The 25,427-nt window shown below is 37.0% G+C and overlaps 1 protein-coding gene across 1 annotated transcript in view; it reads left to right on the forward strand.

Moving 5' to 3' along the window:
• Window positions 1-25,427, forward strand: part of ccdc171 (coiled-coil domain containing 171) — a 150,614-nt gene that overhangs the window by 84,227 nt on the left and 40,960 nt on the right. Inside the window, exons 21-22 of the mRNA XM_015345164.2 lie at window positions 15,992-16,137; window positions 17,392-17,446. Coding sequence (XP_015200650.2) covers window positions 15,992-16,137; window positions 17,392-17,446 — 201 coding nt within the window. The remainder of the gene's footprint in view (window positions 1-15,991; window positions 16,138-17,391; window positions 17,447-25,427) is intronic.

Raw genomic sequence — 25,427 nt, forward strand, 5'->3', positions numbered from 1 at the left:
TGATTAGTTCCAATGCTGATACTGCCTTGTATAACATCTAATGCTTACGATCATCTCTAAAAAACCTGATCTGTTTTGTACTGATGTATAATTTGAGCCAGGTAAAGAATGTAGTGAAGTTGTGGGTACAACACTGAACTTTATTTTAATTCATACATGCAGGGACAACAATAAACATTCATCATCCTATTTATTTTTCCAAGGAGAATCTCTACATTTATCTACATTTACCCATTAGTGCTCTAATGATTAATATGTTTTTTTCTTGCCTGCAATTATTTCAATTTGAAGCAAGGGCAGTAAATGTGTTAAATTCACCTCAGAAATGAGAAACAAGCCCTCATGCTGTGAACTGTCAAATCGCAAGATTACTTGACTTTTGAAGATCCTGCCACATGCAGCCTTCTTTACTTGTGAGATAATGTGGAGCTTTACCAGAGCTCTGTGGGGCACCCTCTTTGATTCCCAAGCAGCACAGCTTACTGTGACAACGCATTGCAGGGGGTTTCTGTGAAGATAATCTCTAATAAGGGTTGAGATATTTTTGAAGAACAGAAAAGGGCTAGGCTGATCTGCCATTAAACTCTAACCTTTTAAGCAGTGATTTAGCACTAGTGGTATCATGTGATAAAGACCCGTCACTCTTTCTATCACCTCTTTTCATGGACTAGTTTTTAGTAGTCATTAGACATTTGTTTCATAGTGCCCACATTTGAAGATTTCACATAGCCGTGTCATTCTTTGGTGGTAAACAAAAGTGAACAAGAATATTCTACTCCCTTTCCTTGCATCTTAATTGTTCAAAATTGAATTTATAATCTCACCTGGGTAATGCACGTATTTGTCCTGCCTGCCATTTAATTATATAATCGAGGATAACATTACATTAAAAGAGTCTTTTGTACTCTCTCTGTATATACTAGAATTCAGTAGGATCCTTAAATTATACATTTATTTTCCCAGTTTTCAATGATGGAATAATGGATTTCTAAATCTCTCCTTTTGCAGATTTCTGCCTTCCACACATCTGAAATATGCTTTCCAGATTTTGATTTTCTCAAAGGTTCCCTTTTCACCCTGGCCACCCTGACATTGCTCTCCTTTTGTTCTCCCTCATTCCCCCACATACCTCAAGGATTCTCCAAGCTTCTTCTTGTTCCTCTGTTATTTCAGCTTGGCATTAACTTCTAATTATTACTCTGCACACTGCCGCAGATCCACACTCTTAACATCTGTATTTCCATGCACATCCTGTATGCGTTTTTACTGTACAACGTCAAATGCCACCAGGGTTTACAGTACCTGCTGTATTTCATTTGCTTATGGAAGATAAATGAGTGTTTAAGGCTCACCACTTACAGTAAAGGGTCCAAAACATAACCAATTATTGCACATATTTGGCTTATCTTCCTTCTCCTCCTGTGTGCTGGGTTGTCTAGTCACATCATTCTTGCATGTTGTGATGAGAAAGACCCCAGAGCTGCACCTCTCATGGGGAAGATAATGAGGTAGGGCCAGACAACAGTCAAACCTTGGCACGACCACTGAAGTCACCCAGTCCCACTTGTAGCATAGACATAGGGGTTGTTTTGTTGCTAGCAGCTTTGCTTAGCTGACCAAGAGAACTGGATTAAAGGTTGAATATGCCTCTCTTGTGGGAAGAGGATTTTTGTTCAAACTTTAACAGCATGTAGATATCACTAGTGATGTAGGAGAAAAAAGAACAGACTAATAGACAGACATCTGATATACTCTGGTATTTTTTCTACATACGTTTCGGTGAATACCCCCCTTTCAAACTCATGGCATTTACATCATATTTCCTTTTGAAAAATGTTTATTAGTAAGCAAGACGAAAGCTTGCAGTTTTACACTTAAGTGTTTATTTAGGAACAGTTGACTATGTACTGCATTTCTACAACTGTATCACTTTCTTTATCCTGTTTATTCACAGCTGACAAACATTTTGAGCTTTGTGTAATATGTGTCAGGTTTAACAAACAATTGAGTTTTTTGGCCGCATCATTAACTATTTGACAGAGATTCGTTTATCTTTAAAATCAGCTGGGAAAATTTGTTGTGACATGGATGAAAAACAGTCTCCGAATAAACTCTTCAGATTAATAATGAATTTCTTGGAATACTACTGGAAGAAATAGTTTGGAATGAAATCAGTCTCTAATAAGCCAAAGATTAGATGGGTTCTCAACCCTGAGTCATTAGAAAGCATAAAAATGATACTTTTACCTATGTTTTCAAGTATACAGTACATGTGTATTCATTAGTATATAAACACCAATGATAGCATGAAAATTATTTTTTTATTAGCATCATGCATTTTTTGAAAATGCAGAGAAATATACAGTAACACAAAATGGACCTTCTAGCAGAAGACAGAAGCTTTCAATCTGTAGTGTACAACAATTGAAGGAGAGAACAAAATCTGTATATGTAATTAGACTTTCCTTCCCTCAGACTAATAAGCAATGGACAGGCAGTAAATGCTTAGATGAACCTGCTGTCAAAATGTGAAATTTCATATGGTTGTATCAAATTATTTGGGACCTACAGTGCAACACAAAGGCTCCATTTTGGATTAAGGGAACTATCTCAAGGCTGCGCTTCTCAGATAACTGCACCTAAAGCGACCTTTCTCAGACACACAATTACTGAGCTGTATGTTTTTCCTTTAATTTCATCAGGGGTTTAATTAGTATACAAATAAAACTTCCCTTATCTTACTCTCCACCTAATTGGTCTGTCTTTACTTATGCCTGAAGTGTGTGAAAACGGCCCTGTAATTAGGGTGACCGTGTTCACCTTTCTCTCTCAAATGTACCATCGCCTGAAGGCCTCAAGGCCTAGGAACGGTACTTTGGATTATTGCTTTGCAATCATTCTGGCTGTCCCACAGGCTTTCTCATAAGCAGAAAGGCTTTGGGTGCTAGAAGTTCCCACTGCATAGCAGGATCTCCATTCTTTTTGCCGCTAAATGTTTATTGATTATCTCACCGCTCCACACTCAGCCTCCAACAACTTAATATCAGGTGACAGTCTGGAGAGTTCTTCACGTAATTAGAGTTGAGCATTTGAGGGGAGGGAGAGAAACAATTAGGAGCCTAGTTATTAAACTTGATTTATCCTATTCTCTCCTGAACCATTTCCAGGGTATCAGGCCACTGCACTTCCACAAGCAACCCTTGTTAAGAAATTAACGGCTAACCTGCAACTTATCACTGTTGCATTTGCCGCCTTTAGGCACCCCATCCATGCCCACAGTGGTAGAAGTGGAAATGTTGGAGTCTGCAAAGATTATCAAGGGGTTCAATTAGACCTGACGAGTCAAAAGAGCAGAGGTACCAAGCAGCTAAAGTAACCCTCAGTACCTCACTGGGACTTTGTGTTTTTTCTAAATATATTTTGAGAATAATAGGTATTTGTATGGATTTAAGAAGAATAAAAAAGAACAGGTTATTAGCAGGAAAATGTAAGCCATTCTGAAGTTAATGCATCAGTGTTGTGGGCATATGTGGATTATGAAGATGTGTTGTTCTTAGAATCAGACAGCTCAGAGAGAATTTTTTATAAAGTCAAAATGATACACAACAGAGTTATTGTTATTGAGAAGATAACTTTAGAAAGCAGAAAACATAACTGTGGAGCCTTCTTATGATTAAACCTTCCCCTGAAGATAGTTCCACAGTTGAAATGTTATCTTCTATCTTATTTTCAGCATTGACCTCTACTTGTATATTTTAAAGTTAAACATTAGCATTACTTGCATCAGTGCTAAGTACATTTTCCATTTAAAAAATCTCTATATGCCTTCTGTTGGATATACTTTTTGTGTCCCTTGTTTGCAGTATTTGTTTTGCCATACATAGTATCACCACACTAACATTCCCTAATAGTGTTATTTTTATAGATGATATTCATTCATTGTTATTACTTTCAGTAGAGTAAGAAATGCAACCCCTCATATTGTGGGGGCTTCATAAAGCTTCCTATAGATTATCACTATTCTTCTTCCCGTGGGCTTGCCCACACTGTTTTAAACTACTGCAAGGGAAAACAGGGGTACTTAAATCCCCAAGGAGAGGAAGGAAGAGATGCTAAAAGAGGAGTTTCGAATCCCAAATCAGAATCAGAAAGCAGAGAGGTGATGCTGTAAGTTGACAAGAGTTGACAGGTTTGCCAGACAGGTGGGCAGCTCCTGCTCAGAGGAAGAGACCATGATAACACGGCTCATTTTTTTCCAAGACCCTGGAAACATGCAAGGGAGATGGAGGGCTGAGCCCAGCCATGTCAAACTTGACAGGAAAGTGAGAACCTAGCTGAGGTTTGGCTTATATTTCCATAGGTAGTAGAGGTACTTCCACAAGAAGTAACAAGGTATAATTAGTTCCAATGCTGATATTGCGGTGTATGACGTGTAGCTTGATAACGCTTAAGACCTATGGATCTGCTGTGTACAGGGACTGATGAAGCATAATGGCTGCTGTGTGTCACTCAGCTGGGTGGTGTACTTCAGTAGTGGATGAAGTGGAATGTAGTACAGAAAAGCACTTTCTATACAAAGTGTATATAATTAAGTTAATTAAAGAAGGTCAATAAAATACTCCCGTGTTATTCCATAAAAGTGAGCTTTTGTAATACTTCTTCATGTAGAGATATTTTCTGAAAGACTAGACATGACATCTGTGTGCTCATTAAAAAGATTTGGTGGCCCTTTACTAATATATGGGATGCTGCAAAAATAGTTTTAACCTTTAATTTTTGCTGGATAGTTTAGTCACAGGTAATTGTAGTAGTCTGATTTTTGTGTTGGCATTTGTAAATAAAAGATTAAAATGAAGCAGGATTAAACAAACATTTCTGTTTTCCTGTTTTGTGCGTTCTTTTGCCTTTTTTTCTTGTTTCTTCTTTTAAATTAGTTATATGGACCTCGGCAATATGCCTAAGGCAAGTTTTAATTCCAGACTTTTTTGCCCCTGAGGGATTTTTATCTTGTAAGTCTTCCCGTCCCTTAATTTCTTGAAGTGGAGCACTTGAGTGGAATGCAAACATAAAGTATGCAAATCATCAGCATTCCCGTATTTCAGAAATAATGTGTATGGGAATGAAGGGACTTAAAGTACAGTGGTGTGAAAAAGTGTTTGCCCCCTTCCTGATTTCTTATTTGTTTGCATGTTTGTCACACTGAAATGTTTCAGATCATCAAACAAATTGAAATATTAGACAAAGATAACAAAAGTAAACACAAAATGCAGTTTTTAAATGAAGGTTTTTATTATTAAGGAAAAAAAAATCCAAACCTACATGGCCCTGTGTGAAAAAGTGATTGCCCCCCCTGTTAAAACATAAATCAACTGTGGTTTATCACATCTTTGGAAAGCTGAGTTCAATTTCTCTAGCCACACCCAGGCCTGATTACTGCCACACCTGTTCTCAATCAAGAAATCACTTAAATACGACCTGCCTGACAAAGTGAAGTAGACCAAAAGATCCTCAAAAGCTAGACATCATGCTGCAATCCAAACAAATTCAGGAACAAATGAGAAACAGAGTAATTTAAATTTATCAGTCTGGAAAAGGTTATAAAGCCATTTCTAAAGCTTTGGGAGTCCAGCGAACCACAGTGAGAGCCATTATCCACAAATTGCGAAAACATGGAACAGTGATGAACCTTCCCAGGAGTGGCATGCCGACCAAAATTACCCCAAGAGCGCAGCGACGACTCATCCAAGAGGTCAGAAAAAAACCCACAACAACATCCAAAGAACTGCAGGCTTCACTTGCCTCAGTTAAGGTCAGTGTTCATGACTCCACCATAAGAAAGAGACTGGGCAAAAATGGCCTGCATGGCAGAGTTCCAAGACGAAAACCACTGCTGAGCAAAAAGAACATAAAGGCTCGTCTCTGTTTTGCCAGAAAACATCTTGATGATCCCCAAGACTTTTGGGAAAATACTCTGTGGACTGACGAGACAAAAGTTGAACTTTTTGGAAGGTGTGTGTCCCATTACATCTGGCATAAAAGTAACACAGCATTTCAGAAAAGGAACATCATACCAACAGTATGCCATATCACCCTGCAACTCACAACTGGCAACCCACTGAAGCTAAGCAGGTGTGAGCCTGGTCAGTACCTGGATGGGAGACCTCCTGGGAAAAACTAAGGTTGCTGCTGGAAGAGGTGTTAGTGGGGCCAGCAGGGGGCGCTCACCCTGTGGTCCATGTGGGTCCTAATGCCCCAGTATAGTGATGGGGACACTATACTGTAAACAGGCGCCGTCCTTCGGATGAGACGTAAAACCGAGGTCCTGACTCTCTGTGGTCATTAAAAAAATCCCAGGGCTCTTCTCGAAAAGAGTAGGGGTATACCCCGGTGTCCTGGCCAAATTTCCAATTGGCCCTTACTAATCATGGCCTCCTAATAATCCCCCTCTATGAATTGGCTACATTACTCTGCTCTCCTCCCCACTGATAGCTGATGTGTGGTGAGCGTTCTGGCGCACTATGGCTGCCGTCGCATCATCCAGGTGGATGCTGCACATTGGTGGTGGTGGAGGGGAGTCCCTATTACCTGTAAAGCGCTTTGAGTGGAGTGTCCAGAAAAGCGCTATATAAGTGTAAGCAATTATTATTATTATTATAACAGTAAAATATGGTGGTGGTAGTGTGATGGTCTAGGGCTGTTTTGCTGCTTCAGGACCTGGAAGACTTGCTGTGGTAAATGGAACCATGAATCTGCTGTCTAACGAAAAATCCTGAAGGAGAATGTTCGGCCATCTGTTCGTGACCTCAAGCCGAAGCGCACTTGGGTTCTGCAGCAGGACAATGATCCAAAACACACCAGCAAGTCAAGCTCTGAATGGCTTAAGAAAAACAAAATGAAGACTTTGGAGTGGCCTAGTCAAAGTCTTGACCTGAATCCGATTGAGATGTTGTGGCATGACCTTAAAAAAGCGGTTAAGGCTCGAAAACCCTCCAATGTGGCTGAATTACAACAATTCTGCAAAGATGAGTGGACCAAAATTCCTCCACAGCGCTGTAAAAGACTCATTGCCAGTAATCGCAAATGCTTGATTGCATTTGTTGCTGCTAAGGGTGGCCGAACCAGTTATTAGGTTTTGGGGGCAATCACTTTTTCACACAGGGCCATGTAGGTTTGGATTTTTTTCCCCTTAATAATAAAAACCTTCATTTAAAAACTGCATTTTGTGTTTACTTGTGTTATCTTTGTCTAATATTTCAATTTGTTTGATGATCTGAAACATTTCAGTGTGACAAACATGCAAAAAAATAAGAAATCAGGAAGGGGGCAAACACTTTTTCACACCACTGTATCTTCTGTACTTTGAGGTTCTTAGTATTATTGTTTACTTTGCAGTTGTACTCTCAAGCTGAAACGTGGATCCCTGTGTTACATTCATTATATGATTTCTTTCACCTTCTCTAAGAGAAACTTCAATCTGGTTACACATATATTGATTTCTGAGGAGCTTGTGGAAAAACTGGAAATTCAGTGAAGAATACTCCTCACCCATAATTTAAAGCATTCAGTCATACCTCCCTCTAGAGTGGTAACTTTTATCTCACTTTTTTCAGTCTCTAAGAAAACAAAATGTTGCAAATAAACAACAAAAAGATATTTTTTTTTATTTTCCATGTCAACTCCTCTGTAAATGCTTACTTACAATTTTGAGTTTTCTCCTTTTCTTTTAAGATCAGTACTGAATTGAATTAATTCATAAGTCTGGTGTTCTGAGGGTGCTGTCTCACTTACAATAACAATGCCTAACAATGGTCAGAAATATGATAAGCTGTTTATATTAACTGCAGGTGATACTTGAGTAATTAACAAGTAATAGGTTTATTCCATGCTGAAAATAGGAGAAACACAACATTTCGGCTGTGAAGCCTTCTTCAGGTGTCACAAACGTGTTTTCTCTCTTCTCTTTTCAGTGTGGAATAAACCTATTACTTGTTCCTTTGCAGACTACACATGCTGACGCAGCTACCCACCTGAACTACCTCAGTAATTATATGTACTGAGCTTAGTAATTCACCAAACTCAGGATGTAAGGTAATGTCTCTTAAAATATAATTTGGTAATTTTTTTTCTAGCATACGTAGTATTTGAAGCTATAATTTTCGGCAAATTCAACTCTCAGACTACTACTGTTCCACCTTGCTGGCCTTAAGATTTCAAGAAAAATATATTAATGGGTAGTTCCTGATAAATACTTACAGTACTCAACTGAAGAGATTTCCTTTGCTGGCACAGACTTTTTAACTCAGGTTTAATTTAAAGTTAGTAAATACAGCAGTTATTCTTCCGATCAGAAAATGGAGTACCTATTATGCAGAAAATGTGAAAACCTCAGAAAACGTTTCCTCCAAAATAACATCTGTACAAAAATGTGCTGCATAACACCATTTTAGTGATACAATGTTATTGGATGATATTTAACTGAATTAAAGAGTCTTGTGCAGAAACATTCAAAAGTTCATTGTTTACTGCAGTTTTTGCTATACTTCTCCTAATCTTCTCATTTGATAAATTAATTCAGTTTAATAAATACATCTTTTTCATTTGAAAAACTCAAGGCTTACATTTGTATAACAGTATATAATTAAAATACAGAGATATGATATGGTGTAATTAGATTTCTGAATGCTTTGGATAAAAGTTCCTCTTCTGATTGAGAATTGTTTAATGAATCAAATTGACAGGTACTCTCAAGGCTAAATGTACCACAAGGATCTTTACTGGGACCACACAGCATGTTGATTTATATAATTAATTATATCTACATTCTGGTAATTAGTAAACTAGTTACGTTTGCAGACTATAACAAAACAGAAGTATTGGCAACTAATGTAGAGGTTACAAATGAAATTCATAAGGTTTTAGATCAAATTCAAGACTTTACAATTAGGGAAATATGAGCTTGAAGAGACTACTTATGAAAAACTCTTAGGTGGGCATGTTTTAAATTTTACATCTACAAAATGTATGGGGGTAATAAAAAGACAAAATTACATGATTTATAGTTAAAATTGTAAAATTACAATCAATGGTTGTTAAAATTGTACAATTCATAAATAAGACCTTATTGTGCACATTTTTTGTCACCACATGAAAAAAACAATACTGCTGCTCTTGAATCAGTACAGTGCAACCAGATACATTCTTGGAACTTGAAGGAATCTCCTGGCCTGACAGGCTAAAAGGGTCTTTTTAGTCCTGAACAGAAAGGATTACAAGGGGACCAGATTCAAGTTTCAAAATCCTCCAGTCAAGGCAGTGGACTTCTTCAGAATAAACACTGAAACCTGATTGAGTAGACACAAATGGAAATGACATGGAGTGCATTTGAAACTAAGAACAGGAGGCAGTTATTTCCATAAAGGGGGTTGAAAGTATGGAATAAGCTATCCAGCCATGTTGTTGAAGCCTTGGATCAATAAGCTGCTAACTATCAAATGGACTTGTTTAGCCAAATAGCCTCCACTCATTTGGAATTATTTTTATGTTTTTCTTTCACATTAGAGATAATGGATTATACAAACTGTTGTAATAAAACATATGTATGTGGATAGGTTTCTTTTTAACCTATTGAATTGGGTTGTTTTATTTTTTATCAATGTTTCTATAAACATAAGGCAGTATAATATGAATAACCTACAATCTATAACCATATATATACTATAAAGCTGTTTGCACAATTTATTGAAGATTACTCCTTTGCATTCCTACACCTTTTGCCAATTTATAATCGTTTAAAATTGTGACTGTAATTCTCATACAGTGCATGTACAGCTACCCAAGGATGGTACCTTTGGCTGACGTGTCTGCATTGCATACTCAAATTTTGTCAGTTATGCTTTATATCTTTATTTGAATTTAATTTTTTTTCTAATGTGGAAAGTACTACATTTAATGTGATTATATCAAACAACCATCTAACCACTCAAATGAGTTGTCACGTTCTTATCTTCTTACTGCCCTTGACTTTTATTATGAGGTTCTTTTTAAGTCAAAAATCGTCTAAGGTTTGGAATCAACTAGTCATGACCTGGCAATGAGGTGGCTGTTACAACAGGATCATGAAGCACTCTGGCTGAAACAGAAGTGCATTTTGGCAGCTTTAACTGAGTGGGCAGTCCATTTTAGGATCCACTATGCTCAGCCCTACTGGGGAAGAGGTTAGACATGATTCCCAGTTTGGATTCAGCCTCTTCACTCTTGACTGAGTAGCCGTTGTACAGTGGCATCATCTTTCTGGAATTAAAAAAAAAATCGAACAATTTTATTACATTTTTATTAAAATTTGGCATCTGGACTATCATGGATTGTCCAGACACAGTCTAGAACACCATACTGCATTTTTGGCTTCAACTCACATCAGCTATATGTGACATTAGCATTGTTTTCCTAAATAAAACCTGACAAGCTGCACAAAAGCAAATCATGGACATTGAGGTGGCTATATGTTTTTCTAGAAGGTAAAATCAGAGAACATTGCATTCATGGAGCTAGATTTTTCTTCATACCACCTACATTAGGCCCCTGTTGCAATCAATGAGCTCCTCATGACACTTCATCTCAAATCAGCAGAGAAAAAATAAGCTGTATATGTATTGATTTAAATGTATGTCCTGACTTAAGATGAAAGTAAAGAAGATATCATTGCTATATAAGACCACATTCTTTGTTGTCTGTGGAAACAACAGACTCTTTCTACTAGTAAACTTCAGTACCAGAGTTGGAATAGTTGCCAGTCTTTGGAAAGGAAGCATTGGCAAGATTCACTATTGCCACATTGCTGAAGCATTCATAGGACCTTCCCGTTTTATCCATTCAAATCTGTTAAACAAACTGTCTCCCCAACATTGCTAACAGAAGGAGCAATGTACTGAAGTTTTAACCACAAAATAACATTTTCAATAATACATTAGGATAAAGCACTTAAGCCTCAACCAAGAACTGAAGAAAAGTGTTCCTTTCACTCCAGAAGATCTCAAGACAAATATTGTCAACACTAAACCACCGTGCTTTCATCATAGAGTATAGTTCTGGAGTAAAGAGGTAATCATGAATAAAACTGAGAAATCCCACTGTCTCTGTGCTGTCCTTCACAGGAATGTAATTATCATTACAGCTCACATGATTCTTACTGACAATACCACATCAGTCAATATAATATTGCAATGGGCTTCATAGCTTTTTGCATTATATCTAATATAATGCCTTCCAAGGTGTGGGATTCCTGATGGGAGAAGCTTCTCAATACTGACACTGTATTGCTACAGCATGTGACCAAGCTGAAGGCAGTCTATGTTCAGAAGTAAGAGAGCTGTGGGGGTTAGAGGTTTCCCTGCTAGGAGAACATAACAGGCTGTGAGTCCCGAGCTAACCTCAATTGAGAGAGGTAATATGATTGAGAGTCTCCCACATATCAGGCAGTAGCAGGGTTGAAGTGGAAGAGCCAGCCGAGCCAGAGCGTTTGTGAAGCCAGCGTGTAAATGCAGCCAGCTGGTTTCTCATGCTGAGTTGTGGGAGTGAGAGTCACCGTACTGATGCAGAAAGAGAAAACAATAAGTTGTTCTGGTATATAGCGAGAGAGCAGAATATGGTCTGTAAATGAGCCTAGAGAGATGGATATAAAAGACACATCTGATTTATATCTGCGAGTTGAAATGTAAGTAACAGTTTAGTAACTGTTTAGTATTAAGTAACTGCTTTAGCTGTTAAACAGAATGATACCTACTATGTTAGAGGTAGAGAAGGTAAAAGGAAAACGAATGATGTAGGCTGAGTGTGAAACCCTGTGAGGGAACTGATGACAGCAACGATTCTGGATTGAATTGGAAGCATAATGCGAAAATTAGCTGTTGTGTAACTACCCCCATAAGGGACTGGTGAAAATAGCAATTTTGGAGGAGATTGTGGATCTACACAAATCCATTATATTTAGAGAGACAGCATGTTGCAGGAGAAGAATGAACGGGACTGTGTGTGAGACGGTGAAAGATCCTTCCACCTTCCTGGAAGGGGAGGTGTGAACAATGAAAGTACTGGAGGGGACAAGATGTTTAAGTACTGACTGGCAGAGAGTGAGGAAGCCAGGAATAGTTGAGCAGACACCCGAGAAGTGAAAGTCCATAAGAAAGTGTGTGGACTTGGGTATGAGTGAGAAGCTATGAGAGACAGTGGGGAGCAGGATGCTCCACATGTGTGACTAAGCCAAGATGGAGAGAGAATGAGCGAGGATCAGGAGTGGCCTGAGAGTGAGGGAAGGAGTAGGAGGCTCTATCCGATAGAGTGCAAGTGAGACCTAGACTGGACAATAATTGAGGAGGCTAGGAGCAGTGAAGACCCTTAGAGAAAACATGAAACATCCAGGTACAGGGAAGACTCACAATGAGTAACAGCCTTGTTCTTTTCCATGTCAGCCCACAAGTATGGTAAAGAGGGCAGTTGAGCAGGTCTGGCCAAATAGGATCGACCTAGTCGAGGGTCTTTTTTTTACTCCCAAGAAGGGTTAAACTAGAAGAAGCGAAAGCCTGAGGTGTGCACAACATTGAGTTAGAGAGACTGAGGACTCAGTGATATGAGTGAACCTTACAGATGATCATGTTGGAGGAGGTCATAGAAAAGACTGAGGCATGAACGAGAGACTGTCTCTGAAAACCAGTGCAACGGATGATATGGTACAAACAGAGATGTCAGAAGTATGAGGCTCTGAGCCTGTGAGTCTGGTGCTTGAGAGTCCATAACCCACCTGGGTATCACAGTATCCCCTTAAATGCAGCTTGCAAATATGTCTGGAAAAAGACTAGTACTACGTATAGTGCCACCTGAATAGTAAAGCAGTAAAGCATTTTATAGAGAATGAAAAACCACTGCACTAATACCTCACAGTAATGATAAATGTATTTATAGTCCTGATAAACATATTCTTCTGTGTTATTTAGAATTGTAACGTAGATAATTATTTATTTGAAATATGTGATAAAAGAACTGACATTATTATTATTATTTATTTTAATTTTTAAAATTTGTAGGCATTTTACTTTTAAAGGTCAAATTGCATCATTAGAAAAAACATGGCACTATACAGTGGATATAAAAAGTCTACACACCCTTATTGAATTTGCAGTTTTTTGTCATGTAATGCCAGAAATCAAGATAAATCATGTCAAGATAAATCAAGACATTTTTCCATCTTTAATGTGACCTTGCAACCAACACAATTCAAGAGAAAAACAAATAGATAAATATTAGGAAAAATAATTTAAATTAAAAAACCTACTACACCCTGGTTGCATAAGTGTGCACATTCCCCCCACCCAACTACAGTAATACTTTGTGGAAGCACCTTTATTGCCTTTATTACAGCAGTAACTCTGTTTGAATAAGTCTCTATCAACTTTGCACACCTAGACTTTTATCCCACTCTTCCTTGCAAACAAAATTAAAGCTCCTTTAAATTGCCAGGGGATCTCCTGTGCACAGCCCTCTTTAGGTCATTCCACAGGTTTTTTTATGGGATTGAGGTCTGGGCTCTGACTTGGCCATTCCAAGACTTTGATCTTCCTTTTCTGAAGCCATTCCTCAGTTGACTTGGATGTGTGCTTTGGGTCGTTGTCATGTCGGAAGGTGAAATTCCTCTTCATCTTCTGGTTTTTGATAGAGGCCAGCAGGTTTTGTGCCCAAATATCTTGATATTTGGAGCTAGTCATTATCCCATCTGTCTTGACTAGAGACCCTGTCCCAGCTGGATAGAAGCAGCCCCAAAGCATGATGCTGCCACCACCATGCTTCACAGTAGGTGTGGTGTTCTTTGCATGATGAGCTGTGTTGTCTTTGCGCCAAAGATATCTTTAAGAATTAAGGCCAAAAACTTCAACCTTTGTCTCATCAGACCATAAGACATTTTCCCACATGATTGATTGAGTGTAACTGCAACTGCAGTAAGGGTGTGTAGACTTTTTATGTCCACTTGTACATCATCACAATGCTGCTACAGCTGCATTTTGCCTGTAATTGTTTCATTGATTTTCAACATCCTTAAAAAGTTTTTCAATTTAATAAGTTATAAGTATTGTAACTAGCTTTCAAGAAAAGAGCTTGCATTCAGTGCAGCAGGGATGTGTCCTTAAAGCTGTTGTCTGTCTTTGTCACTCACAGTTGTAGGAAAAAAGCTAGCTACAGCCATTTCCGTTGAATCAAAGTTCAGAACAAGGCTTTTCTTCAGCATCTGTCAGCACATGTCTATTTATTGGGATCTCTTGTAAAACCATCCTGTTTGCTTAAGGTACCTTTAGGACTATGTTGACTTTAACCATGGAAAGAGATCTTGGGGATTTGATTGAGAACGGTTAATTGTTTAGGAGATGTTGTGTACTTGCAAATATACTGCAATGATAATACTGATTTGAGGTTTTAATCAGTTTTGTGAAGATGGCCAGCACCAAACAAATGGTTATAATGAATTTTTGAATTTGTAAGTAAAAGTATTACATGAGTAACTTTAAATATTTAATTGACAATATCGACCAATCAAATTGTCCACCATGGCAATTTGACATTTTTAGAAGTTTTGTTCAATGTAAAATCAAAAGCACCGAAGCAATGGGGCATTGTAAGAAAACTGCACGCAACTAATGTTATTGGCTGTAGTCAAAGCCCCTTTTCCCTTTGTAACTTTTGTTGAACTTCATAAGCCTGCCTTGACAAGTTGTAGAAGTGGATTTTGTGAATATGAAATCTCTGAGCGTACTGGAGTCATGTGAAAGCTCACGGACAGCATATCTTGACTATGGGAAGTTTTTTTTTTTCTTCCTCTCTCTTTGCACCATAAATTTTTTACACCTTAACAAATCTCTGTGGGAATGTAAGCGTTTGTTTTACCTCTTACACTGTAGTAAAGCAAACAGGTTTGATCACTTGAAGGTGTCAGAGGTGCTGCATCTATACTGTGGAGGTTTTGTTTTTGTAGTTAATCAGGAACACTGACATATGCTTTTTAATTTTATAAGCAGCAAACTGTTTCAACTTTGTTTTCTGTAATTCAGTTTTTACAACCTAAGGAATATTTGTGACATTGGATATTATCACAAAATTTCTTTAGAAGAGCTTTTGAATGGTTTTTATTTACTGGGTTCTTTGATTCATAATGCCAGATTTCTTCTTTCCTTATTGTATTTCCCTATTGTGTGAGATATATTTCTTTACCACAAACTGTGTAGAATATTTTTTACTGCTTCACTACTGGGCATGAATTTTGCTCTCAAGTGAACCCTTTTCTGGTCTTATCAAGATTTTAGTTCTCTCTGGTTTCAAGTGTTTCAATATGTTTTAGGGAGTGGATATAGATGACAGCGGCATTTTTCCCCCATTTATGCTTCTTTTGATAACAGTGTTAATAAAAATGAAAACAGCCGAGTGTTATTCTGATTAAATATAACTATAAATAGATTTGTTTTCATGAATTCTAAAATATCAGTCCAAAACATCGGATTGAGGATTAAAACTGTGTCTCATGTCTATAAAAAAGTATGAGTTTAAGATTATAATTCGAATTAATCAAATTATTCTTACCTTGCTAGTAGGGGAGGAGGATGGGTAGTCCAGTGATTTATTAAGGTTAAAAGTCTAATGACATTCCTGGTTTAAAACCTGGTATCGTCTGATGGCTTTCTGTGTTTTTTCTTAGCAATTACCTGAAAGATTGTGTTCTGTCATTTAAGAGGAATACAGTAGTTAACTCTGAACAAAACACCGACTCAATAACTTATTTAACTTTTAACAACAGTCATTACCTTTGTATAGAATAGATACATTTCCATTTTTACTGTTAATTTGTAACAATGATAAAGAACAAATGTTGTTTTTGTGCATTTCATATTGTCTTACCACATATACTGTAGGTCATCGAGCTGTTTTGTTTTGTATTCTCTTGCATTTTCTCTCCTAGAGTCTCTCGGAAGCAAAAATGGAGCTGAGGAGAAAAGATCAATCCTTGCGTCAGCTCGGAAAGCATCTCTCCCAGCTGGAACAGGACAAGCGGCAGCTGGAGGAGAGCGTCCGCGATGCAGAGAGCGCCCTCCGCATGGCAGCCAAGTGAGCAGCTGAGCCCAGGGGAACACATTTCCACCACCAGACACAAGATCAATTCTCTCTATCTGTGTGCACAGCTTTTCTCAGCCCGGGATAATAAGGAACAGTTCAGAAAACCCAGAAACTGTCTATGAAATATCCAAGCACACACACGCATTTCTGTACTTTAGTGATGTATGGTATAACATTGTGATGCGACACAGATTAAAGAATACCCTATTATGAATCAAGAAGGGGTTAGTTTATGGGGTTTGTACACGGGATGCCATATTATTAAACAGGACTACAGTGGGAGCTGCAGTGTGTTTCAGTACACTTTGTTTTACTCTCTTTATTTGGTAATGAAGTTAAATCTCTTCAGTTCACATTTTAATGACCTCCCCCAAACTATTTACATGTAAATAGATATTTTCAGTAAATAGTGTTGTTTTCGTTTCATCGTTACAGTTTTAGCCCACTTAAATTGCAGCTTTTGATCATTTTTTTGAACATTTGTAATGTATGCAAATATTTATTGGTAATTATGAGATGCAAGTCTAAAATGAGAAAAGTTTGTTACATATATTTTAGAAAAACTAATAAAATGCTGATAAAATACCAATTTAACTGGGTACAATACTTGTTTAACAACATTATCAGTTTTTATTGCTTTTTAGCACTTTGTCAACTTGTCTGAGCATTATATTAAATGTGATTAATTTAAATGCAGATTCATCACCTTATTTTGTTCCTCATTATTAGTAGTTCTGCTGTGATTTATGACAGCAACATTAGAAAATGGAGCTTCAGAAAGAGAAAACAAAAATGTTCTCTTGTACTTAAATTGCCATCTGTTATAACAAGGTTAAAAGAATGAAATCCTAGTTAAAAACCTGAGCAAAATCCGGTAATCTTTCTTTTAAAGGAAAAATGTTATCCTCAAAAGAATATAGCTTTAATTGTCCTCCTAAGAGATTATAGAAAATATTATTTTGTTGTGCCCCAAGGACTGGTAATAGGAAAATAGAAAAATATATTCTTATTTTGATTTATTCCAAATTCAAAGTTCAAAAATGTTTTGCATTCTATATGGAGTTCTCCAATGCAACCACTGATTAAAAGAATACTTTGCTTTCCTCTACATCTCATACTTTGCATGATGCTTATTTAATCTGTAACATCTCAAGCTTGGCAAAATTATTTATTGACTTATTTTTTGGTAAAAATATATATAATCTCTTATATTAAATATTAATCAAGGCACCAATTCTTTTTCAGGGGTAAAGATTCCCTAGCTGGTTACATGAAGTCAGTGGCAGGCAGCCTTAAGCAGGTATGAACTAATATTTTGTTTTTATCATCACTATAATATGAGTAAGCTACTATAGTGCTACAAATTTAAATTTCTTTGTTTTACATTAGTAACTAAGCGAGTTACATAGTGCAACGAGGATGTCCTGAGAAATTGTTCAGTGAAAGCAACACTACTGTATAAGGAAGACTCCTGATGCAGGAAAGGTAATGGCTACTGAAGACCTTTGTTCACCAAATTAAAAATAACATGCTGAAGTTAAATTTCTAATCCATACTGAAGTCCAGAGAAAAGAAAAACAGATATAAGAGACCTTTACTCTGTGTGGCATCAAGCTAAAGACAGAGGGGAGGAAAGTTGAAAGCACATGTGGCTCTGATGGTGCTTGTGGTTTACAGCTGTTGTTGGCAAAGGCTACAGTAGACAACTGAAATCATTCAGCTTGCAGAAGTTGGATTTTTCCTAAAGCTCTAGGTCATTTAATAATACAGCGTTTATTATTGTACAATGTGTTATTTCTTCCCTGATTTCTGATTATGCTTTTCTAGGTAAAAAAGGTTGTTAGTATTACATTCTGAGGCAAGCTGCATATTTGATCTTAGATTTTTTAAACTGGTTTGGAAATACCAGGGTGGGTGCCTGATTTTAATGGGCTGTACTCTCCACATTGTGGTTTCTGTGGATGAATAACTTCATTAACTGCCATTAAATTAAGGTTCATTTTTATATCCGGCATTCAGACTTTGATATACGTAAATATAAATTAACTTTAAAATATGTTATTTAGAATTTGCCAGAAAAAAATATCCTAATTACATAGATTTTTGAAACCATATTTAAAAGTTTATTCTTGAAACCTGAGTCTTTCTGTTAGAAGTATATGATATCCCAGAGGTGAAATTTATACATGATTCGTGCCACCTATCCATTAAAAGTTAGCTGTGGTTTAAATGACTGTGGGATTAGGGAATTTCTAATTTTACACATGGGGACCACCATATTTTCAAAGCATCTGATCCACATAAATTTCTTAAATGACTTACATAAGTGAGTAGAGATCAGAAATTTGTTAAATTGTCGTGTCACGATTAAAGAATTCTGTGCATTATCATTTCATTTTTCGTGTTCTGGTGGCCAAACAACATCAGTGTAAAAGAGGAAATTAAAACTAACTGCAACGGTTTTTAGTAATCCTTATGTTTTACATAATTTCTTGGCATTATGGCATTGAATCATACCAAATGCAAAATATTGTTTTACCTCCCAAATTATACAAAGCAAAATAGAAGATATGTATTAATTGAAGCCATGCTAAAAGATCTTGGGTTTGGTTCAGGATTTACCATTGTCAGTGCTAGGGAATTTAAAGCAATACTAACAATTCTTGAATAAATTATAAGTAGTGCTGACATCAAACAAAATTTACATACATAAAAACTGCTTGCCAAAAATACTTTGTTTCCAGTAATAAAAACGGATCTTATTGCTCTGGATGGTCCAGAGAACATCTTCAAGGCCACAGTATATGACTAAGACTGACAGGTTGAGAGCTGCAACTGTTTAGCCTGGAATAAAGAAAGCTGGAAGAGATTGTGTTGATGTCTTTTTAAATCACTAGGGGATCAGATCTGGTTGGGACCAATAGCACAAACCCTGTTTTGAAAAATAAGGAAGCAAACATTTTAACATAATGTTAAAAAAACGTTGCTGTGCTGCAGGGAAAGCAATACTTGAGATAGTTTCCCTAGGACCCTACATCAGTGGGGTATGGTTAGATAATTATTATTTTTGAGCTGTTGAATAACTGTAGGTTGTTAAAATAGTATTATTTATATGCGTTTTAATTTTTTTTTAAATCCCATGGACTCTTGGGAAAAAGAGATGTCAATGGTATCACTATCAAATGTTTTTACAAGCCTTTTCTTATTTTGTTTGAAACAATACATCACATGTCTATCAGCTATTCTTCCCTAGTTAGGGACATTGCACACAAGTGACCTTTACAAGATTTTCAATTAAAAGAGAAAAGCAAAAAACAAATGGCTCCCCAAAGAGCAGATTTCTCAGGAACATCTGGCTGCAATTCCTAAGATTTACGCAAAAAGGTCATCTGCAGGTGTATGCCAGCTGGACATCTTTGTCATCATCCAGCCAGCTGTGCTGTCATCGTATACAAGTCTGTGTCATCTTGACCTCCATCTGCTAATAATGACACCAACTCCTGAGGGTCCTGAATGCCTTGACAGGTCAAGAGTATACCCTGTATAGATAATCAATGAAGGATCCTGTCACCCTCTGTTCTCTTACACCTGTTCTCCTTAAAATCGGCATGTATCTAGCAGAAATGAGGTTATGTTCTTATCAGCCTTGTCAATCAATAAAGAAAACATTTGACACCTCTGTGCTGCTCCTTATCCACCTGCTTCTAAGCAAGCAGTTAGCACAGAGGGATGCTTGAAAACAAAATATTTATGATAAAAGGCTGTTTCTGGAGTAGTACGTAGAATTAGGGGTGAGTGCCTGGCTTCAGTGTGATTCAGTCAAACACCATGACCCTTATTCAATGAGCTTCACATACTGTATGCTAAACTTTTCAAGTGTGTGAAAAAGAGAGCTATCTGAATGATCTGGTTTATCTCCATGATTATCTATATATGATTTGATTTTTACAAACCAAAGAGAAACTGGAAGTCGCAAAGCTTTTTTTCTTCAGAATACTGATGAGACATTTTTTCATGAGGGAAAACAATAGCTTCCAGACACGCAAGTACCATGCGCTATTAGTTGATAATTAATAGCAGCCAGTCTAGTAACAAATGTTGTTAAAAATTAAGGCTAAAGGTAATTATCACTTGATTACTTTGTTTTGCAAACTGATTTTCTTACAATGTTTCAGCTATGCAAAAGCTGAGTAAGAATGTTAGTTTTCAGAATAACTCCAATAATGTCCATTCAGCTTCTCGTTTCACAATTTGAAATAATTTGAAACCTGGTCCTTAGATCAAAGGATTTTCAAGTCACACACATAATGTTAATACATTCTACAATATATTATGTGTTCTTCATTTTATGAAAGCGGTTCTTTTTAAAGTTTTTGATTTTCAGAACATAAGCACCACATCTCCATTATTATTACTCACATCACCATATTTAAGGTGAAATAATTAAGAACAGCAGTCATTTAAAATTACTAGTTGAGTTATTGAATCGATTCTGTGCTGAGTTAATTTTCTCTTCTTCTCATGTATCTAAAATGTACAAGTGAGAAATGTAATTGTAATATTTTCTTTAATTGTTTATCTCAATCAACAATTCATTTACTAAGAATATAGAGCATTCAGTAGAGTTACCTTTTGACCAAAATCTGTTTCAGTGTGGGTATGTAGATTATTTAAAGCACAATAAAAATTAAAGCATACATTTTGTTTGCCTTTCATTATATATTTAAAAATAGTGTTTGCTCAATCTTTCATTAAAAAACAAAAATATTTTTATGTTACAGTTAGCAGTACATTAGAAATAGAATAAGAATTTCTGTGTCTTAAGCTGAACATACAGAAATATTTTCTTGTGATTGTGCGTTTGGTTCAAAACCATAACATAATTTGGTCCAAAACTTGAGTTCTTTGAGTTTATCAGCATTTGAAGTTATAGCAGTAATCTTCTATGTTATCTTGCTTGTCCTGCAGTTTGACATATTACAGTTTAGAGGACCTATATGTACTGTAAGTCAATAAATCGACATTCTTCCATTATTTTGTAATATTGTATTGTCTCTAGTAAGAACGTAATTTTTTAACATATCTAACAAGAGAAGGCACCTTGTGAAAGTAACTAATTTGTTTTCTTGTAGCTAACTGATCTGATCTCATCCAGACACTTCAGAAATAATTCAGTGTCATCTTTGACAATATGACTGTAGTTTGTTCAATACTTCTATAATCCTGTTTGTAAAAACTTGCTGTTAGTTTGAAATGCACTTCCTTGTAAGTTTTTACATTTGATTTTAATATTTGTACTAGGTCCTCTTTCCTTCAATTGATAAAATTATTCATTTCTTTTAGCCTGTCACAGAAGGGCATTCCTTTAAATCCTGGGAGTGAATCGAATTATGAGAAAGAGAAAGAGTTGTAATGTGGAGACCAAATTTTTCCTCAGTGTTCTAAATGATGTTTTGCATACTTGTACAGTGATAGCACCCATTCATTAATTTTTAACCACTTCATCCAGTTCAGCTGGGGGTGCCACAGCCCAACGCACCAAGCTGCGGCAGCAAGGCGGGAAACATTAGGAAAACTGGCCCTGGTGTGAGTGCGTTTGCTCTGTGAAGGACTGGCGTCCCGCTCAGGGTGTACGCTGCCTTACTCCCGTTGCTTGCTGGGTTCGGCTCATGCTCCCCCATGACTCTGTATTAGATAAAGGAGTTAGAAGATGGATGAATGACTTCCAAACTGTTTGTTGAGTGATTGCCATAATACAGTGCCGTATAAACATATTTTTCTTAGGTCCATTTCAGGAGATTCAATGAACATATCAGAGGTGTGAATTGTTAAAAGTTGAAGCCAGAGGTCAATTATAACCTCTCTTTGCTATGATGCAGACATGTTATGGGTTTGATATACTGTATCGTTTTAATGCCAAGCTATCATTTCGATGATAATTTTTCTATGTAAGGCAGTGCTCAATATTTTCATAGTAGTCCAATTATAGTCCAAAACACATTATTGGAAAATTAAGTCAAAGGTTGAGTGTACTCTTAATATAAAATATCCTGATGTAAAATCATGAAATTTATATTTGTTCACACTTTCATTGTTTTTAAGCTCCTTAGAACATAATTGATATATTTTTGGAGAAGTGCTCGCTTTTGCACCCTTCTATTTTAATATTATTTAAAAACAATTGCTGTGATTTCATCATTAACTTCAAATAAGAAAAAGAATGCTTTCAGAGAATGCTTCTGTTGGATAGCCAGGAGTAAATGGTCTTCATTCTGTGTTTTAATTCAGCATTACAAATCAGAAACGCACTGACAGAATGAAGCACCAGATTTGACTTGGGCCAGGGGAATTGGTGGCCAGGCAGGTCTGCTATTGATAGAAGTTTCTCACCCCTAGCAAGCAGATTCAGCCTTATCCTTCATCAGTCACTGAAAGGTAATTCTCTGTGATAGCCCACTGGGAATGAAGCAAGGATGTGAGGGGGAGATAGGTGCCACTATTTTGAGTTCAGAACCTGCTGGACATGAAGAAATAGAACAATCTAGCCATCAGCAGGCACCTCGGCTGACAAGGCACTAGCAACCGCAGAGATCTTTGAGGGTTTCTAATTATTCAGAAAGCAAGGGGCCAGCACTAGAGAGAATCCTGTGTAGCTAATAGAAACCACTTCTGATCAACCACCAGTCTTTTGGTATGTAGCTACTGAAGCTGACAGATGTAAAGATTGGATCTCTGGCATTATTTATGATTCAGTCAGGTTGTGGAGGAATAGTTTATAAATCTACAATATCCAGAGTTAAAATTGCAGCATATGACCTCTTCTTTAAGCAACATTTCTAAGAAAATGGAAATTGTGTGATAAAGGAGACTTTAAGAAATTCATATATATAAAAAAAGGATTGATGTCTATTATCAAAAATGGTCATTTATCAACAGTCATGTCATTATTTAAGTAGCAACACTATTGCTTTATTTGATAAATAATGATTTTTTAGTTCTTTACATGAGCACAGCATGTCTACTTCATAAAGATCAGGTCTGTATATATGCTCTCTTTATGACTTGACATGAACAGTTGGAAAATTATGACCCCAAAAAACAGAAATGTGAAAATTCTGAGAATGAAGACATGCTAATGAAGGAAAGCAAAGGATCTGCAATTTTTCCCTCAGTGACATTTCCTGTTCTTTCTGGATGAAATAATAAACTGCAGTAAAGGCACATTTCCAAGATTTAAGGATTTGGAAGAAAATGTAAAATAAAGCGGATGTGCTTGGGACATAGGAATGTTCAGTGTTTTAAATGATAAAGTCATAGCAGGATTTAATCAAACATATTAATATACAGTTTAGAATATGGCCAGTGTGACCACATTTGAGACTGGCACAGCAAGGGATCCCATCTTAGTGAAAAAGTTCACATTTACTCCCCAATAGCATATTCTTACGGAAGAAAATAAAGAAATTGTATATATTACTGTATATAAGCATTAAAACATACAATTACTTATAAAGGTATTCAGACATAGCAGTTTTCACATTTTGTTCCTTTAAAGCTTGCGATCCTGTTACTTGAAAGTAGCTATTAATATTTGTTATATACACAACCTACACAATCAAAGCAATAAAACAACCCGGAGCCTGTCTTGGTAAGCAGTGGGTGCAAGGCAGGGAACACGCTGGACTGGTTACAGGGCAGACAGACAAACACAGACTATGTGCTATGGGGAGAACATACAAACTCTGCACAGATAGTACTACATGTCTGGAATTGTATCCAGGGCTTCAGCAGCAATGCTCACCAGTGTTCCACTACACTGCCCATGTAAATTAATACATAAATTAACTTATATATTAAAATAACATTATCTTAACACACCACACAATATTGGATGGCCTCTGTGTGTGTACAACAACAGCTGTTCTCGTGATGTCAGAATTAAAATATTGGTGTGAGCTTCCTTGGTCGGGTTGTGAGTTTTGAGCAAAGACTTCAACATGAAGGTTAAGGAGCTTTCAAAAAAAGTCAAGAACAAGACAAGGGTACAAAAAATGTTAAAGTCCCTGAACAGTTTACTTGATCATCAAGAAGTTGAGTTTGCATTGCACACATATGCACTGCCTAGATCAGGCTGCCCCTCCAAAGTGAGCAGCTGGGCGAGGAGGAAATGGGTGAGGGATGTCTCTGTGAGGCCAATGACAGCTTTGAAAGTGTTGAATGGCTGAGATGGGAGAAAATGTACAGCATTCAACACTTCAGAACACTTAACAAAACTATGGAAGGATGGCAAGGAGGCCATTACTAAAAATAAGCTGTCTTAAAGTTCACAGCAAAGTTTGAGTTCATGCTTATTTGTCATTCCAGTCATATACATGTATACAGTGGAACGAAATATTGTTCCTCCTGGTCCAAGGTGCAAATACAGGCAGGACAGACAGGACACTGACTGACAGGATACACATAGTGCAAAGTGCAGATAGTGCAAATTACAAGACAATACATAATATACAACAATATACACATTTAAACCCTGTTTTTGGAATTGGAGTGGGTGCAAACAGATTCCAGGGTGTTGAGGAACCTGACATCCTGTGGGAAGAAGCTGTACAGAGTGGAGCTAGCCCATACACTACGATATCTTTTCCCAGATGGTAGTAGAGCAAAGAGTTTATGGGAGGGTTGGGAGGGGTCATCTACCATACTCGAGGCCCTGTGTAAGCAGTGTTTGTGATAGGTGATAGAAATGGAAGGGAGGGAGGCTCCAATGATCTTTTCAGCTGTTTCCACAATTATTGTAGGGTCTTGTGGTTTAAAGCGTTGCAATTCCCAAACCAAACAGTGATACAGCTGGTCAAGGTGCTCTCAGTGGTGCTTCTGTAGAAAGTGGTAAGAATGGGTGGGGGAAGGTTTGCCCTCCTCAGTCGCTGCAGGAAATAGAGACGCTGCTGTGCTTTCTTGTCTAGGGAGGTGGTATTGAGGGACTAAGTGAGGTCATCTGTAATGTGTACACCAAAAAACAAAATCATGATCATATGTGACCAAATTGAAACCTTTTGATCGAAATGCCGTGTTAAATTTGGTCAGACCCAACATAGAACATGTCCCAGTCAACACCATTCCTATAGACAAGCATAGTGGTAGCAGCATATTGCTATGAGGAGCGATTCTTCTTAGAAGAGACTGGAAGATTTCTTAACATTGAAAAAAGATTAACAGGGGAAAATAAAGACAAAATCTAGAGGTTAACTTGTTTAAATCTGCTAAAGACCTAAAACTGGGGT

Source organism: Lepisosteus oculatus, chromosome 1 (genome assembly GCF_040954835.1).
Source record: "Lepisosteus oculatus isolate fLepOcu1 chromosome 1, fLepOcu1.hap2, whole genome shotgun sequence".
In the NCBI taxonomy this organism is placed as follows: Eukaryota; Metazoa; Chordata; class Actinopteri; order Semionotiformes; family Lepisosteidae; genus Lepisosteus; species Lepisosteus oculatus.